The sequence below is a fragment of the Sorex fumeus genome, unplaced genomic scaffold, assembly GCF_029834395.1.
Source record: "Sorex fumeus unplaced genomic scaffold, SorFum_2.1 ptg000035l, whole genome shotgun sequence".
NCBI lineage: Eukaryota > Metazoa > Chordata > Mammalia > Eulipotyphla > Soricidae > Sorex > Sorex fumeus.
Window position 1 is genome coordinate 40620487 of NW_026606092.1, and position 15678 is coordinate 40636164.

Below are 15678 nucleotides of genomic sequence, written 5' to 3' on the forward strand. Positions count from 1 at the left end.
CTTAACTTTTTGCTTTATTATTTTAAAAATGGAAATTGGGACCGGAAAGGTAATACAGCAGGCAGGACACTTACCTTGCATGTGACCTGCCCAGGTTCAATCCACAGCATCCCATGTGGTCCCCTAAGCCCACCAGGAGTGGTCCTCATCCCTGTCCTCGGAGCCAAAAGTAAGAACTTATTAGCATAGCGTAGTGTGCCCTCAAAAACAAAAATAACTAAATAAAAATAAAATGAAAATAATTACTGTTGACACATTATGAACTTAGATTATTTTTGAACTAGAGATTTTCACTATTCATTTATTCATTCATTAATTTATTTTGGTTTCCAGCCATATCTGGCTCAGGACCTACTCTTAACTCTCCTCAGGGATCACTCCTGCAGTGCTTAGGGGACCATTAGGGGTGCCAAGAAGCGAACTTGTGTCAGCCAGGTGCAAAGAACCCCCTTCCTATTGTACTACCACTCCAGCCTCAGATTTTTTAATTTATAATTGGGACTCTATAGTTTGGGAGGTTGGGAAACTATAGTTTATGGAACAAGTAAACTTTATGAATAGTGAAATTATTTTCCACATAAGAATAAACTAATGGGGTATTTGTTTTTTCAGCAAGTACATCAAAACCAGAAGAACTCAGGTAAGTTATATATTGTTACTTAGGAACTAATGCAGGATGTTCTAGAATTTATGATGTCATTATTTAAATCATCATCTATCAATGTTATGTTGCCTTTAAGCAATGTAAGATATAGCAAGGAACGAACAAACTTGTACATCTGATAATAGAAAAAGTAAAGCAGTTTAAAGAAATAAAGTGCAGATGGGATATGTGTGCTACTCATAATGATACATTTGTTACTGGTAGCACTGTAGCACTGTTCTGTTGTTCATTGATTTGCTCGAACGGGCACCAGTAACGTCTCCATTGTGAGACTTGTTTTTACTGTTTTTGGCATATCGAATACACCAGGGGGAGCTTGCCAGGTTCTGCCGTGCAGGCGGGATACTCTTGGTAGCTTGCCGGGCTCTCCGAGAGGGACAGAGGAATTGAACCCGGGTTGGCCGCGTGCAAGGCAAATGCCCTACCTGCTGTGCTGACGCTCCAGCCAGTGCTGGGGGTGGGGCAATAACGAATAAACTTTTTCCTGAAAAAAATAAAACCAAAAATGAAACAGTGGTAGGCTGAGTAAGTGTGAAAACCTGAAAACTAGAAGAATCTTAGCACTCTACAGAGTCCCTTGGGTTTGCAAATGTGATTTACAAGAACATTCTGGTCTCCAAGCAACCCACAGGCATGTGTCTGTGTCTTCTTCCCTGGGCATACACTGCTGGTATGTGACTGAAAATAAAAGATGAGAAAATTGTCATCTTTGCACAAAAGGAGCTTAAGGAACAAAAATTGAGGGGGATGAGTACAGCTGAGTAATTTTATTCCTGGGGTAAATACCATTTGGCTTTGGTATATAATCCTTTATTCTTTGCTGGATTTGGTTTTTAGTGTTTTGTTTTGGATTCATATGTATATATTCATCAAGATATTGGTCTTTAGTTTTTCTGTAATGTCTACTGGTTTTGTTATCAGTGTAATATTGGCTTCACTGAATTAGGGAATATTCGTTATTGTGTTTTGGGCAAGAGTCTAAGAATTTGAGCTGAACTGTTTGTAATGTATGGTGGGTCAATGTTAGAATCATTTTGCTTGAACTTTCTTTTTGTCTGAAGCTTTAAATTTCTCAAGTCAACCTCTTATTTAGTCTATTCGGATTTTCTTTTTCTTTTCTTTTTTCTTTATTTTTTTTTTTTGGTTTGTGTGTGTGTGTGTGTGTGTGTGTGTGGTGTGTGTGTGTGTGTGACACCAGTTGTGCTCAGGGCTCACTTCTAGAGGGCTCACTTCTAGCTCTGTGCTTGGAGGTCACTTCTGGTGATGTTCCGAGGACCATATCTGGTGCTGGGTATTGAATCCAGGTCAAGTATATGTAGAGTAAGTGTGTTTTACCTGCTATACTCTTTGTTCATCCCACCACTTTATTTTTCATCTTGAGTCAGTAAGGAAGTTTGTGACTTTATAGAATTTGCCCATTTCATTTAAGTCATCTAATTTGTGGCATACATGTATTCATATATTATGTTGGTCTTTACAGAGAAAGGGTTTTGTTTATTGATTTTTTGGGTTTTTGATTAATTTTTATTCTAATACTTTATCTCTTCCTTTTGTTTCTAGTTTAATTTGATTTATTAGTAACTTAAGTTTTATTAGCTCTTATTCTTTTCTAATTTAGCGTTTTCAGCTATAAATTTCTCTCCCATATTCCATAGTTTTGGTATGTTGTATTCTCATCTTCATTCATTCGAGATTATCTTCTAACTACTCTTAGGATATGTTTTTGACTCATAGGTTACTTGGCAGTCTTTTGCTTAATTTCCCAGTATTTGTTATATGTGTATTTATATATAATGAGTTTTATGGAAATTGCTTCAGATGCACTTGAGGAAAATCTATATTCTACTGATGTTGAGAGATATGGTATCTAGACATTGGTTAGTTCTAGTTTGCTTACCCATCGTTCAAGACTGTCTTTGTTGCTTGTTTTATCTCTTGTTCCTTATGAAGAGGGAGCTTGGAGTCTAAGTACTGTTTATTGTCTGTGTTTTCCTTCAGTTCTTTGAATTTTTGCTTCCTATATCTTGGGGCTTTTCCTTGGGTTATATTATTTGTGTTTCTCTTATTGTAATATAATGTTCTTTGTTGTTTCAAAAGTTTCTTGTTGCATAATCCATTTAGTTTTACAGTAGTATTGCCAATCCAGTTCTCTTTTGATAACTTTTTTCATGATATTTTCATCAAATTTGAGAAATTTATAGCTACTATTTTCTTAGTTTTTCTGTTCTTCTCTACTTTTAGAACTTCCATTACACATAGACGGTATATTTATTAGTGTCCTGTGTTTCTAGATCTCCTCATTTTTCCAGTTTTTCCTCTGTTCTGTAAACTAGAAAAATCTCATGTTAAAGCACTGATCTTTCAGCTTACTCAAATCTGCTGCAGTGTTCTAGTGAATTAGTCATTTTCATTATGTTTGATTCTCTTCAGAATTTGTTTGGTACTTTTAAATTTTTTTCTGTTTAATCATATCTTGAGACTTTGATGTGTTGAGTTTTAAAATTTCTTGGGGGGGGTGGGAATTTCCAGGTGATCCTTAGGAAGTCTAGGGTGGGGGTCACCAGCAATTCTTTTTTTTTTTTTTTTGCTTTTTGGGTCACACCCAACGATGCTCAGGGGTCACTCCTGGCTCATGCACTCAGGAATCACTCCTGGCGGTACTCGGGGGACCATATGGGATGCTGCGAATCGAACCTGTATCGGCCATGTTGGCTGCGTGCAAGGCAAACGCCCTACCCGCTGTGCTATTGCTCCAGCCCCACACCAGCAATTCTTGACCATTTGGACTGTAGTTTCAATGCAGTGACTTGAATTGAAAGTGTGATGCTGCTAACTTCAGTGCCAGAGATACCCAGGTCACCTTGGTAATGCTGAAGGTCTCTGTTTCTGGACTTGATGCTTTTGGGGGGCCTCTGGGATTGCACCTGGCAATGCTATGAGGATCATGTTATATGGGGGATTGAACCCAAGTTGGGCACATATGAGGCATATGCACTAACCACTTAACTGTCTCCCACCCTAATCCCTTTATTTCTTTGTATTTTTTTAGTAGTTCTTGAACATACCTTAAATAACTGATTTAAAGAAATGATACTTTAAAAAAAGAATTAAGCAAACTTTAACATTGAAATATAATGGGGAAACACAATTCTCTTGAAGGTCATTAATCCTCATAGCAGTGCTTGAGAGATAAAGTGAGCTTGAACTGGCATGATGCCCTTTCTCTCTTGTACTTGGTACTGTTTGCATGAGCAGTTTTGCTCTGGTGAACCATGAAAAACAGTACACTTTGAACAAGCATAAATATTTGACTTAAAAAGCTTTTTAACCTTGTACTTTGACTGGGAGATGTTTTAATTTGTTCATGGAACTCGTTTATTATTTTATCTTTTCTTGGGGGGGATGGTGTTTAGGCCCACATCCATGGTGCTCAGGGCTTACTCTGACTCAGTTCTTAGGGATCACCCCAGTGGTGTTTACTGGGGAACATGAGATAGTGCAGAATTTACTTGCGGTTCTCCCAGAAATAGTATGCTTTCCAGCCCTTTGAGCCATCTTCTTAGTCTTACATTTTGAATCTTGGCTAGCAAAAATGGTAGGAAGATATACTGAAAGCAGTTCACATGCCATTCATGTACTCATGTTACAAGATTAATGGATGAAGTTATGAAACAGAAAATAGGAAAATAAAGATAGAGTGAGAGAATTGATTAGAGGGAATTTCAGAGTAAAGGGGATCTGTTACTGCTTTGAAATGGGACTCTTGGATTAGATCAGTGATTGTTCCTTCTTTGTCTTTAGTAGAGTTGAAATAATATAAATTATCAGAAAATAGCACTTCTATATTTCAGATTGTTTGAAAACAGGGAGGTATCATCCAATTAACTTATTTTTTTTCTTCTTTTTAAATGTTTTTGGAATGGGCTTGGGGTCGGAGGAATGGTTTTGGGCCACATCTGGCTGTACTTGGGGCTTACTCCTCAGATCAGGGATCACTCCTGGCATACTCAGGGGACCCCAGGTTAGCTGTACATAAGGCAAGTACCTTATCTACGGTACTATCACTCCTGCCCTAACATCACTTTTAGAAGCATGTTCTTTTCTTTTCTTTTTTTTTTAATCTTTTTTTAGCCCAAACTGGTGGTTTTCATGGCCTACTCCTGGCTCTGCGCTTAGGAATTACTTCTAGTAGTGCTTAGGGGCTGGAGTGATAGCACAGCAGGTAGGGTGTTTACCTTGCACCTGGCTGACCCAGGTTCGATTCCTCTGTCCCTCTCGGAGAGCTCAGCAAGCTACCAAGAATATCTCACCCACATGGCAAAGCCTGGCACGCTACCCGTGACGTATTCGATATGCCAAAAACAGTAACAATTCTCACAATTTGTTGATTCTCAGCAAATCGGTGAACAACAGGAGGGCAGTGCTATAGTGCTTAGGGGGGTGGGGAGGACCACATGTTCCACATATTGAACCACAATTGGCTGCTGCGTAACCCTTGAACTATCTCTGGCCCCAAAAGTAAAATTTGTGTGCGTGTGGTAGAGGACCTCTTTTGCTGTCTTGTCGGTCCCAGAGTAGCACTGCACAGTGAAACCCAGCCTTGTGGCATGACCAGCAGCACATTAGGATGTGGCTAGTGTCAGGGCAAGTTGGTGGGCAGTGTGGTACTGGTGATCGATACAAGGTCTGAGCTTCCATCCTTGAACTATCTCGATTCCTTGCCCCAGAATAACTTTATGTTGTTATTCATCTTTTTGGATAGCCTACTAGAAGTTCTCCCATTTAGAGGGGGAAGAAACAAGTAATCTGGAAGATGATACTGAACATTGCAGGGTATGGCCTCAAAACAAAACAAAAAAAAAATTAATCGTAAGGTAATTTGGAGAAGACAGTACAGAGAAATTTCTAACTTTCAAGTTTATACTAAGGCCTTTTGAGTTATAAAATTCTGAGCTATTGCTGACCCTGAAAAATATTGATAGAGTAGGGAATATACATATTTGTTTATTTAGGCATATTTCTAAAATATTTGGAATTTAAGGAATCATTTGTGCTATGTTTACATTTTTCCATCTTTGATAATGTTCAGAGAATAAACAGAATTACAGAAAATATAACTTTTAGATGCAGTATTAAACTATGGAGCTATAAATGAGCAAACTAGAAAGCTAGTTGCTTAACCTATAAAAACATATTTTCTGGTTACATTTCACTTCAGTTTGCTATATAAACAAGATGTTTTTCTGTGTTTAAAACAAAACAGTTTCATTAAAAATAAAGCATTTTATGTATCTTAAAATAAACTATAGTAAATTTTGGTAGTTCTTACAATGAGAAAATTTTTCTTTCTGAAACTAATGTGAACGGGTATTAATTACTACAACATATGAATATTGAATTGTTATATTAACAAACAACTACATTTTAAAAATTATTAATTATTATTATTGGTTTGGGGGTCACATCTGTCGTGTTAAGTGGTCACTCTTAGCTCTGCACTCAGGAATTATTCCTGGCATGCTTGGGGGCTCATATGAGATGTGGGAATCAGACCCGGGTTGGCTGCATTCAAGGCAAACACCCTCCCTGCTGTACTATCACTCTGTCCCCAAAGATGTAAAGCCTAGAATTATTATAATTTTTAATATATATTTTTTTCCATTACAGTATTCACAATAATATTTCATCCCAGAGTAATGGCTCCCAGCAGGTAAGACAATGTTAGACTTCTAAAATACTAATGCACTATAGTTGATCATGGTCAACAATAGTATTAATTGAATTTTTATAGTGGTATAATTTTGAGAAAATTTTATGCATTTTAATTTTCTTACTGTATGATGACTTAATAATCCCCCCTTATTATTTTCTTTTGCTTACTCCTGACTCTGTATTTAGGGATCATTCCTGGTGAGCTTCAGGGACCATATGGGGTACCGGGAATCGTCTATGTGCAAGCCAAATATCTTACTTGCTGTACTATCACTCCAGCCCTAAGTTCCATTATATTTTATTTATCCTGTGAATTGTTAATAAAATAGGTGCTCTATAAACTATTTTTTATTTTTATAAATCCTGTCAAGTAAAATACTAGTATTCAATTAGATTATCTCTAAAGTGGTATAGAACATTCAGTAATTCATTCACTATGTAAACATATTTCAATTTAATACTGCCTGTATTTGTCAAGAGGTCTTTTTTCTAGATATAATTGATGACTTTTAAAATTTGTATTCAAAGGCTTGGGGTATGAGAGCCACTCTGCCTGTGAGTTCTTCTGTTCCCTCTGGTCCTGTGCTCGTGGAGATAGAGAATCTTCAGAGGAGTCCTGGACCAGATCACAACAAGAAATGGTTTGTTAACACCTTAAACCAAACTAAAAATTGCTTTCTTGTTTAATGATACTCTAAATTCCCAGTCATAATCTCAGAGTATTTTTAGTATGATTATAAACAAATTATTCATATTTGTAAGCTGAAAAGAAATGTTTTTAAGCAATCATTATTGGAATGAAGAGAAAGTAAGGGACATAAGTGAAGAAGGAAGTGCTGTTATGCAAATGAAGAAGCATTGGACAGCTCTCCTTATTTTGGTCAACATGATCTGTGAGTGGGTGTGTGACTTTTTTTCTTTTTTTCAAAAAAAGACTTCAAAGCTAGTAAATAGAACCTTTTCTCAGATCTGTGTATGCCCATTCCATGTTTTTCCTCATAACAGTGCACTATGCATGATTCTACTGCATTGAGTGTGTTTTCTTTATTAAAGGCTTAAAGATAAAATGAAAAACTTGATTACAGTCGAATAAAGATCAAGCTGCTCCATTTTGGGGGCTGGAGAGACAAACAGATGATAGGGAAGATATTTTTTTCATTTGCTTACATTTCTAGGGTCTCTTAAGATTAATAGTAAATATACAAATATGGATACTTTGTGGCCTACTGGGTTAATCAAAGGTATTCATCTTTCACTAAATAAGTATTTATTTACTTGGGAGGGCTCCTTGGGAATTATTTGATTGATTGTTCATGTGAATTGCTTGCATCATGTGTTCAAGTTTGGTTTCTTTATAAAATGAACTTTGATAATTCAAGAGTTTTTCTCTTTTTCTCTTGCTCTTAGTTTGTTTAGTACCTGAACTTAAATGAGTTTCTGTGGTGACTTCAAGGTTTTGGTCAACTTTCTTGCAACCAGTTCTTCCTTCGTGGTGGTGGGTCAACCGTGGTTGGTGATTGTTTTCAGACTTTGCTATGTAATTGTTTTTCACTGTGATTTTGGCTTAACTAACTGCAAGGTGCTTTTGGTTCTTGTGCTTGGGGTATATTTTTGCTTTATTTCCAAAGAATTTTAGTTTCTGAGACTGAAGGAATTTCTTTCCCTCACTTCCATTTTTCTCACTGTCCATATCGCCATTTCTACTTGAGAGTGGTGGAGGTACTTTGTGTTTGTGTTTTTAAATAAGCTTCTGAATGTCATAGTTTAGTCTTAAATTTCTTATGCCATTTAAAAGAGGTTCTTCAGTTTCTTTCTGAAAACATTGCTCTGGTAGGCAGCTGTTTTTATTCTTGATGCTACCATTAAGCCCTGTTAATAAGGAATCATTCTATTAATAGTTTCAGTTTTTTTAATTTATGGGGCCACATCTGACTGTGCTCAGGGCTCTGTTTGTGCTCCAGGATTACTCCTGGCACTGCTGGGAGATTGTATATGGTGGTGGAGAATTGAACCATGGAAAGCTAGTGCCTTACAATTGCTGTCTTATTTGCCAGCCCCTAATACTTTAACTGTTAATGAACTTAAAATATGTTCACCTTTCACTTTTACGTGAATGTCTTGTTTACTTGCATTCTTTATTATGGCACTGAATATTAAGTTTTCTCATTTAGATAGGTACATATAAATAGTTCCTTTTTAGAATTCAGAGAGGTAATATTGAATCATAATATCTAAAATAGATCATAAAAAAAGTAATGAATTTTTTTAAAAAAACGAAAAAAAAAAACTGAAATAGTGTGTCCTTTATGTAATTATACTGAGACCTCTTTTGTTGAATGGAGGGAAATGATGATCCCAAAAATCTAATGAGCCCTAAGTATACGTCAATAGTGGCATGTATTGAATATATATTTGATATATCTTAGAGCTTATGAATTTAATTTTAACTGCTTTTCTGCTTCATTCTTTGCTTCTGCATGCTTTGACTTTTAATACTTTTAAGTCAGTATGAAACAGTCCTCCTTTAGAGAGTATAAGCTATTCTACCTGTGACAGATAACTTGTAGCCAGTTTATGTATTTAAAATTTACATATAGAAGCTCTGTTACTGACTTTTAATTTTATTTAAATTTTTAAAATTGAGTTACCATAGTTTACAATAGTACTGAAGTGCTTATTTTATAATTACTCTAATCCTCCAGAGTGTTTCGTGACTCATCATCCCTTCCACCTCCTTCTCCAATGCCCCATCTTGTCTCAGAATTTGTTTCCATTAGTCTGTTGGGGACAGTCTAATCCCTTTCTTTACTTCCTTTTACTCTACATATGAGTGGGATCATCTGTGACTTTTAACCTAAACTGGTTAGATTAAACTATCTAACCTATTCCCTAATTTTTTCAGTTTTTTTTTTTTTTGCTGGTATTGTCTAAATGATACCTTTTTATTTTTTTCAGTGAATGATTTGTTACATCAAGTAACATAGAACTACCCAGTATTTAAATTTTCATCTTTCAATAAAGCAAATTTTACTTGCTTTTGAAGTATATTTTATTGAAGTACGTTTTATATAATGAAATAGGAGAGAGGGAGAAAGAGTTATCTGTTAGGTTAGAGAGCTGAACAAACATGTTTTAAACCTATAAATCACTTATAAACCATCAAAGCATATTTGGGAACATAATTTTCTAAATTTTTAGAGTTCCTAGTTTTAGGGTCATTAATTTTATGGGTTAGAGTCAATGAATAAATAGTATTTTCAATAAAGGAGAGATGATGATACTGTTAAAGATTTCAGTTTATCCTGAAAAAACTCTCTGAAGTTAATTTGTTTTCAAGTTTTCTTGAGAAAAATGCTAAAGAATCATGTTTTGGTTGAATTTTTTAAAAATATCTTGCAGTTATCTGAAATATATGCTGTCTTATTTGTCATGTCACAAAACCTTAATTTTCTGAATTGTGGCAAATGCTTACTTTCTACTGGAGGACTGATCATTTCTCACCAGAACTGCTTATATGCATGCCTCACTTTCATAATTCTGTGGGATCTTCTGTATAGTTCTGTACGATAAGATGTATCTACTATGCTTATTAAACTTTTTTTGGAGAGGACTAACATTCTCATTGCATTGTCTGTACCTGTTGAATTTCCGAGGTTCTTTGAACTTCAATTACAGAAGGAACAATTGTCATTTGTTAATAGGCAACACTGATGTAAAATGGTCTTTTAGGGTAGATTTTCTTAAATTCATTTTGAATTTTGTTTCCCTATTTCAGTTTTATGACATTATTTAATTGGAGGAATAGGTTCTACAATTGGCCTTTTCTGTATATATGCTTTTGTCCTTCTGTGGATTGATTGTTCCAAATATTTGAAGTAGAGAAATATTTTTCTCAGAAATGGAAACAAGGGGCTGGAGCGATGGTACAGCGAGTAGGGCATTTGCCTTGCATGTGGCTGACCTGGGTTTGATCCCCGCATCCCATATGGTCCCCTGAACATTGCCGGGAGTAATTCCTGAGTGCAGAGCCAGGAGTAACCCCTGGGCATCTCTGGGTGTTACCCAAAAAGGCAAAAAAAAGAAATGCAAAGGATATTTTGACCAAATTTGATAGCAACATCAGGGATAGATAACAGAGTGTCCCGCCTCTGTGCTGTTTAGTTCACTTAACTGATTCTGATTACTTATACATATTTCCATTTTGACGTTTTCTACTACATATAACCGTGAATTTCCCTCTGTTAATCTTAAATTTTATCATTGCATGAGTAGTGTTGAAAACTCTCATAACGGTGCATGTTATTCACTTTCTCTTTCACCTCTTACACATTCATTTTCTCCTTTTCCTGTTGACTAACTGTGCTCCCCTCCCACTCCCCAACCATCCAGGCTCTCTGCTGCCAGTGACTGCTCTCAACATGGTGGAAACCAGTGGAACACGAGGGCTTTGTCCCCACCTCAGCCTGCATATAGGAACTACACTGATTTTGTCCATGAGCACAATGTGAAGAATGCAGGAGTCCATCATGATGCTCATTTTCCTGGCCCTGCAGCCATGACTGAGATATGAGTGTTAAACCACTTAGGCATTGAGAGGACTTTGTCATGAGAGTGGCTGGTGTACAAATTGGTGATATGTATTTCTGGTGTTTAAAGAGGATTGATGAAGTTAGGGAAGTTTGGAAGGAGTTTTTTTATGTCGAGTATCTAGATATGTAGTGTTAGATCGGAAGAAACTATATATCATCAGTAATAATGACAGATATTTTTTGCTGAGAAGGGTATGTATTTTTGTAATTATGGGAAGGTTTTGCATGATTATAACATGTTAACAAATCACTCAAAAGAGGTCTTAGAAGGTTTGTGTGTGTGAACAAGCAACCCATCATCTCTGTAGTCCATGACATACAACTAGGTTGAAGTTAAAAATCAACCAACTAAAAGCCCACTCACATGTGTATTCCAGGCTTATATTAGCCTACTTTTGATATTAATATGAAACTACTTTTACATGTTATTTTTAATATTTCCAACTAGTGATCCATGCCTTAATTTAAATTAAGTGCCTAAGATGCTATCATTTTAATTAATTTAAAACTTAATACACTTTTAATTTTTAGTAAACAAATGTTTTAAATATACAAAAGATGTCAAAATCATATTGTTAATGTGATTTATGTGAATCACATTATTTATGGCTCAATCTGAATGTTTACTTCTACATGTTTAACTGATTAACCAATAGTTAATTAAATGGTTACCTTTCTACTAAATGGTTTTAGAAAATGGAAAATGTACTCGCTTTTGTTTTTTCACTCTTTTCTTTTTTCTTACATATTGTGCACCCGATAGATTTCCCAAGTATTCAACAACCTTACAATCTGACCTTGTATGAACTTTTAAAATAAAATTCTGAAGCCAAATAATATTATTTTAAAATTGATTAGCTATCTTACTATAGTTGGTGCTTTATGATGTTTAGAATGTAATTATTCACTTTTGGGGGGGGTTATTTATTTCCGATTAACTGGAAAACTTACATTTCTGATTTTATGCAAAGTGTTGTAAAAGGAAGCATTTTCTTTTAAAAGAAAATTTTAACAAATATTTCAAACTTTTAAACCATGTATGTAGTAATTTGAAGTTATATGGTAGTCTAAGAATTTGTAATACTTCATGACAGACATACTGCTCACCTTGCAGCTCAGTCTTATCCTTCTCTACCAGACACATGTTCCATGGGACTTTATTACTGTACTGCTGATTGCAAATGTAATAATTTTGTCAAATGAAGACATAAGCATAACTAAGTAGTATTTTGCAAATGAGATTTATAGTCAGGTTTCAGTCCAAGTTTATTTTATAAAGGGATGTACACTTATTCTTTAACACATCTGTCTGTCACTGTCCTCTCGTTGTTCATCAGTTTGCTCGAGCGGGCCCAGTAACATCTCCATTGTGAGACTTCTGGTTACTGTGTTTGGCATATTGAATACTCTTGGTAGCTTGCCAGGCTCGCTAAGAGGGGCAGAGGAATCGAACTTGGCTCGGCCAGGCTGGCTGCATGCAAGGCAAACGCCCTACTGCTATGCTATCACTCCAGCCCTAACACATCTAAGTAACCCAAATTCCTATCTCAGTGCATCATTTAGAATGATGGCCACTTTTGTTCTCCTTAGTTGTTTTAGACATTTTGTACCTGAAATTATAGCTGTTATTTATTATTGGCAGCAGTTTCATAAAGTAATTTGAATCATACTGTTTCAAGACATAGAAGTTTATTTATGCCATTAAAGAAAAGTTCATGGGTGTGAATATGACTTGGAACCTATTATTCCTATACTAGAAATCCAAGAAGGATATTAACAGAGCTTACCTGCTATTTTGGAATGTCCTGTGATTTAACTTTTTTCATATTAATATTAATCTTGACATATGAAGATCAGACTGCTAATAGAAGGCTTCAATGTATCTTTAGTGGAATTAAACTGGGAAATATGGAATAATTATAATTGAAGAGTAAAATCTTCACTTTATATAAAAGTAGTAATTTTTATATTTAGAATTTGAGTTCATCAGTGCTATGACATTTAAATAATGCAAGAAGCATAGCTATCATGAGACTTTTCTTTCTTTGAGAACCTTGCTGTAGGTTTTAGTTAATTCCTGATTATAGACCTTGGGTTGGAGGGATGGTTGGGAAAGAAGGCAGCAAAAAGGAGTTAGGGAAGTAAAGGGTTGAGACAGAATGGTGGTACATTGAAATTTGTTTTATATAGTCTTTATATTTTCTAGAATTTCATATTAAAGGTTATGAATATCCTTGGTAGTATTTTCATGATGGATAAGCTTGTTACCGTAGCTGTGAAGCTTTTTATGAAGGTTTGAAATTTCTTAGATTGTCATCAGTATATTCTGCATTGTATGTGCTTTAAGGGTCAGCACACATTCTGGTTTTGAAAACTAACATCCTCCAGAACAGCCCTGTTTGGACATTATCCTGTTGTTCAGGGGAGCAATCAGCACAGAACTCTATTTATGTTGTTTAACCTCAGTGCTTTTGCTAGATTAACATAATTCGTGTTAATATAATAAAAATACCTCAAAACCATTTCCTAGCTCTTGAGTATAAACTAATCCTTCTGACCTTGGTAAGTTAGTTGAAAATATACCTTTAAGCTAATTTACAGGAAAAACTTTCTATGTTTATTTTTTAAAGTAGGCTATATAAAAATATAATATTTTATGTCAGTATAATTAAAACAATATTTTAGATAAAGGTGTTTTTTTTTGGCGGGGGGTACACCCGGCAGTGCTCAGGATTTACTCCTGGCTCTGTTCTCAGGGATTACTTCTGATGGGTTTGGGAAACCACACAGGGCTCCAAGGAATCAGACCTGGTCGGCCAGGTGCAAGGCAGATACCCTACCTATTGTACTGTTGCTGCAGTCTCAATTTTAGGAAAGCTTGAAAAAAAATTATTTTCTTGCAGGTGGAGGCTTTTGGGCTATATCCACCTAAGTCTTATTCCTAGTTCTGTGCTCAGGAATCATCCTGGCAGTACTTGGGGGACTGGGGATTGAATCTGGGTTGGCTACATGCAAGACAAATGCCTCAACCACTGCACTATGTCTCCTGTCCCATCATATTTATAATAGAGTTAATAAGTTGTCAGCTATACAGTGTTGGTACACCACATCCACCACCAGAGCACCAGCCTCCTTTCACCACTGTCTCTCGGTCCCCTCATTGCTCTCTCAAACCCGTCTTCACAGGCTCAGTTCTGTAGGCTGACTTTCAGAGTATGTTATTACTGATCATTTTTCCCATTTCTATGTTTCTGTGTACTCCACATATAAAAGAGAGCACTTGGTATTTGTCTTATTTTGATTTTTTTTTTTAATCAGCATGATACCCTCCTGTTCTATTTTGCAAACTGCAGAATTTCACTTTCTCTTATAGTTAAGATTCATTTCACTCAGTGTGTGTGTGTGTGTGTGTGTGTGTGTGTGTGTGTGTACTACAATATCTTTCTCTAGTCATCTTTTCTTGGACTATTGGGTTGTTTCCAGATCTTAACTGTTGTGAACGGCATTACAATGAACATAGAATTGTGAATACCTTTTTTAAATTAATGTTTTTGGGCTCTGAGGTAGATGGAAAGAAGAATTTCTGGGTCATATGGAAGTTCAGTTAATTTTTTGAGAAGTCTCCATACTATTTTCCATAGAGGCTAAATCAGATGACATTTCTACCAATGGTGTATGATGGCTCTTTGAAGTTTTAAAATTTCATATTTATCCAGAAAATGATGATGCTTAGAACACTGGTGAATGCTTTATTGCCCAGGATGTAAAAAATGTAAGCATCTTAGGACAAATGAAACTGTCTCTTGAATAATAAACAATGAGGCAGCTTGTTTCATAGGAAAAAACTTAGCTGAGCCTTAATTATGACATTCTCTCTTGTTTTCAAGGGTTTTTGCATATTAACTTTATTGATTTACTGATAATAATTTTTTGGTTTGGGGGTCACACCTGGCACTGCTCAGGGGCTATACCCTATATTGTGCTTGAGGATTACTCCTGGTGGTACTTTGAGTAATGTGGTATCAGTGGTCATTCTTAGCCTCCCCACATGCAGATATATTCTCTCCAGTTATTTTAATCATCACCCCAGCCCACTAATAATATTTTTGATGAGTAATCTTTTCTTTTGTTTTGTTTTCATATGATAACATACATTTCTCCCATCATGCCAATACATATATACAAGTATATGAGAATGTTGGAGAGTGATAAGAGTTTGGTATGCTATCTTTGAGTTTCAGGAGGAAGGAGAGTATTGCAGAGCTAACTTAATTCATGGACATAAAACTAATCCTCATCTCTGATTCCTGTTACTTCAACAAGTCTTCCTATATGCAAAATGAAGAAGTTGGAAGGTAGCTATTAATGTCAGTATAGCACACTCTTATGGGTGGGAAGAGAAGTAGTTTGAAACTGATACTTGGACAGTTTCATCCAACGCAAACATTATTTGTCTCTAAATCATAGCTCATTGCTTTGAAAGGCTATATAACTTTTTGTGTGGTAGGCTTTGAATCTTGGATTTAAAAATAATATCAAGTTGCATGAATTTATTATCCTTGATTCATGGACAGAGGACTGCTCATCTCTGACTCCTGTTACTTCAACATCTTCCTAGATGCAAACTTAAAATTTATTATCCTTGTCATATAATTTGTCTTATGTATTTGGGAAGATAAAATTATCTCTTTTATCACATACTTCCTATATTTT

The 15678-nt window shown here is 35.6% G+C and overlaps 1 protein-coding gene across 2 annotated transcripts in view; it reads left to right on the plus strand.

Annotated features, from left to right (window-relative positions):
* Window positions 1–15678, plus strand: part of EPB41L5 (erythrocyte membrane protein band 4.1 like 5) — a 138102-nt gene that overhangs the window by 63581 nt on the left and 58843 nt on the right. Inside the window, exons 14-17 of one of the 2 annotated variants that reach the window (XM_056117672.1) lie at window positions 613–640; window positions 6332–6374; window positions 6905–7017; window positions 10766–12120. In XM_056117672.1, coding sequence (XP_055973647.1) covers window positions 613–640; window positions 6332–6374; window positions 6905–7017; window positions 10766–10946 — 365 coding nt within the window. In that variant the 3' untranslated portion in view covers window positions 10947–12120. Of the gene's footprint in view, window positions 1–612; window positions 641–6331; window positions 6375–6904; window positions 7018–10765; window positions 12121–15678 lie in introns of those variants that run through there. The other variant, XM_056117671.1, reaches the window with a different exon arrangement.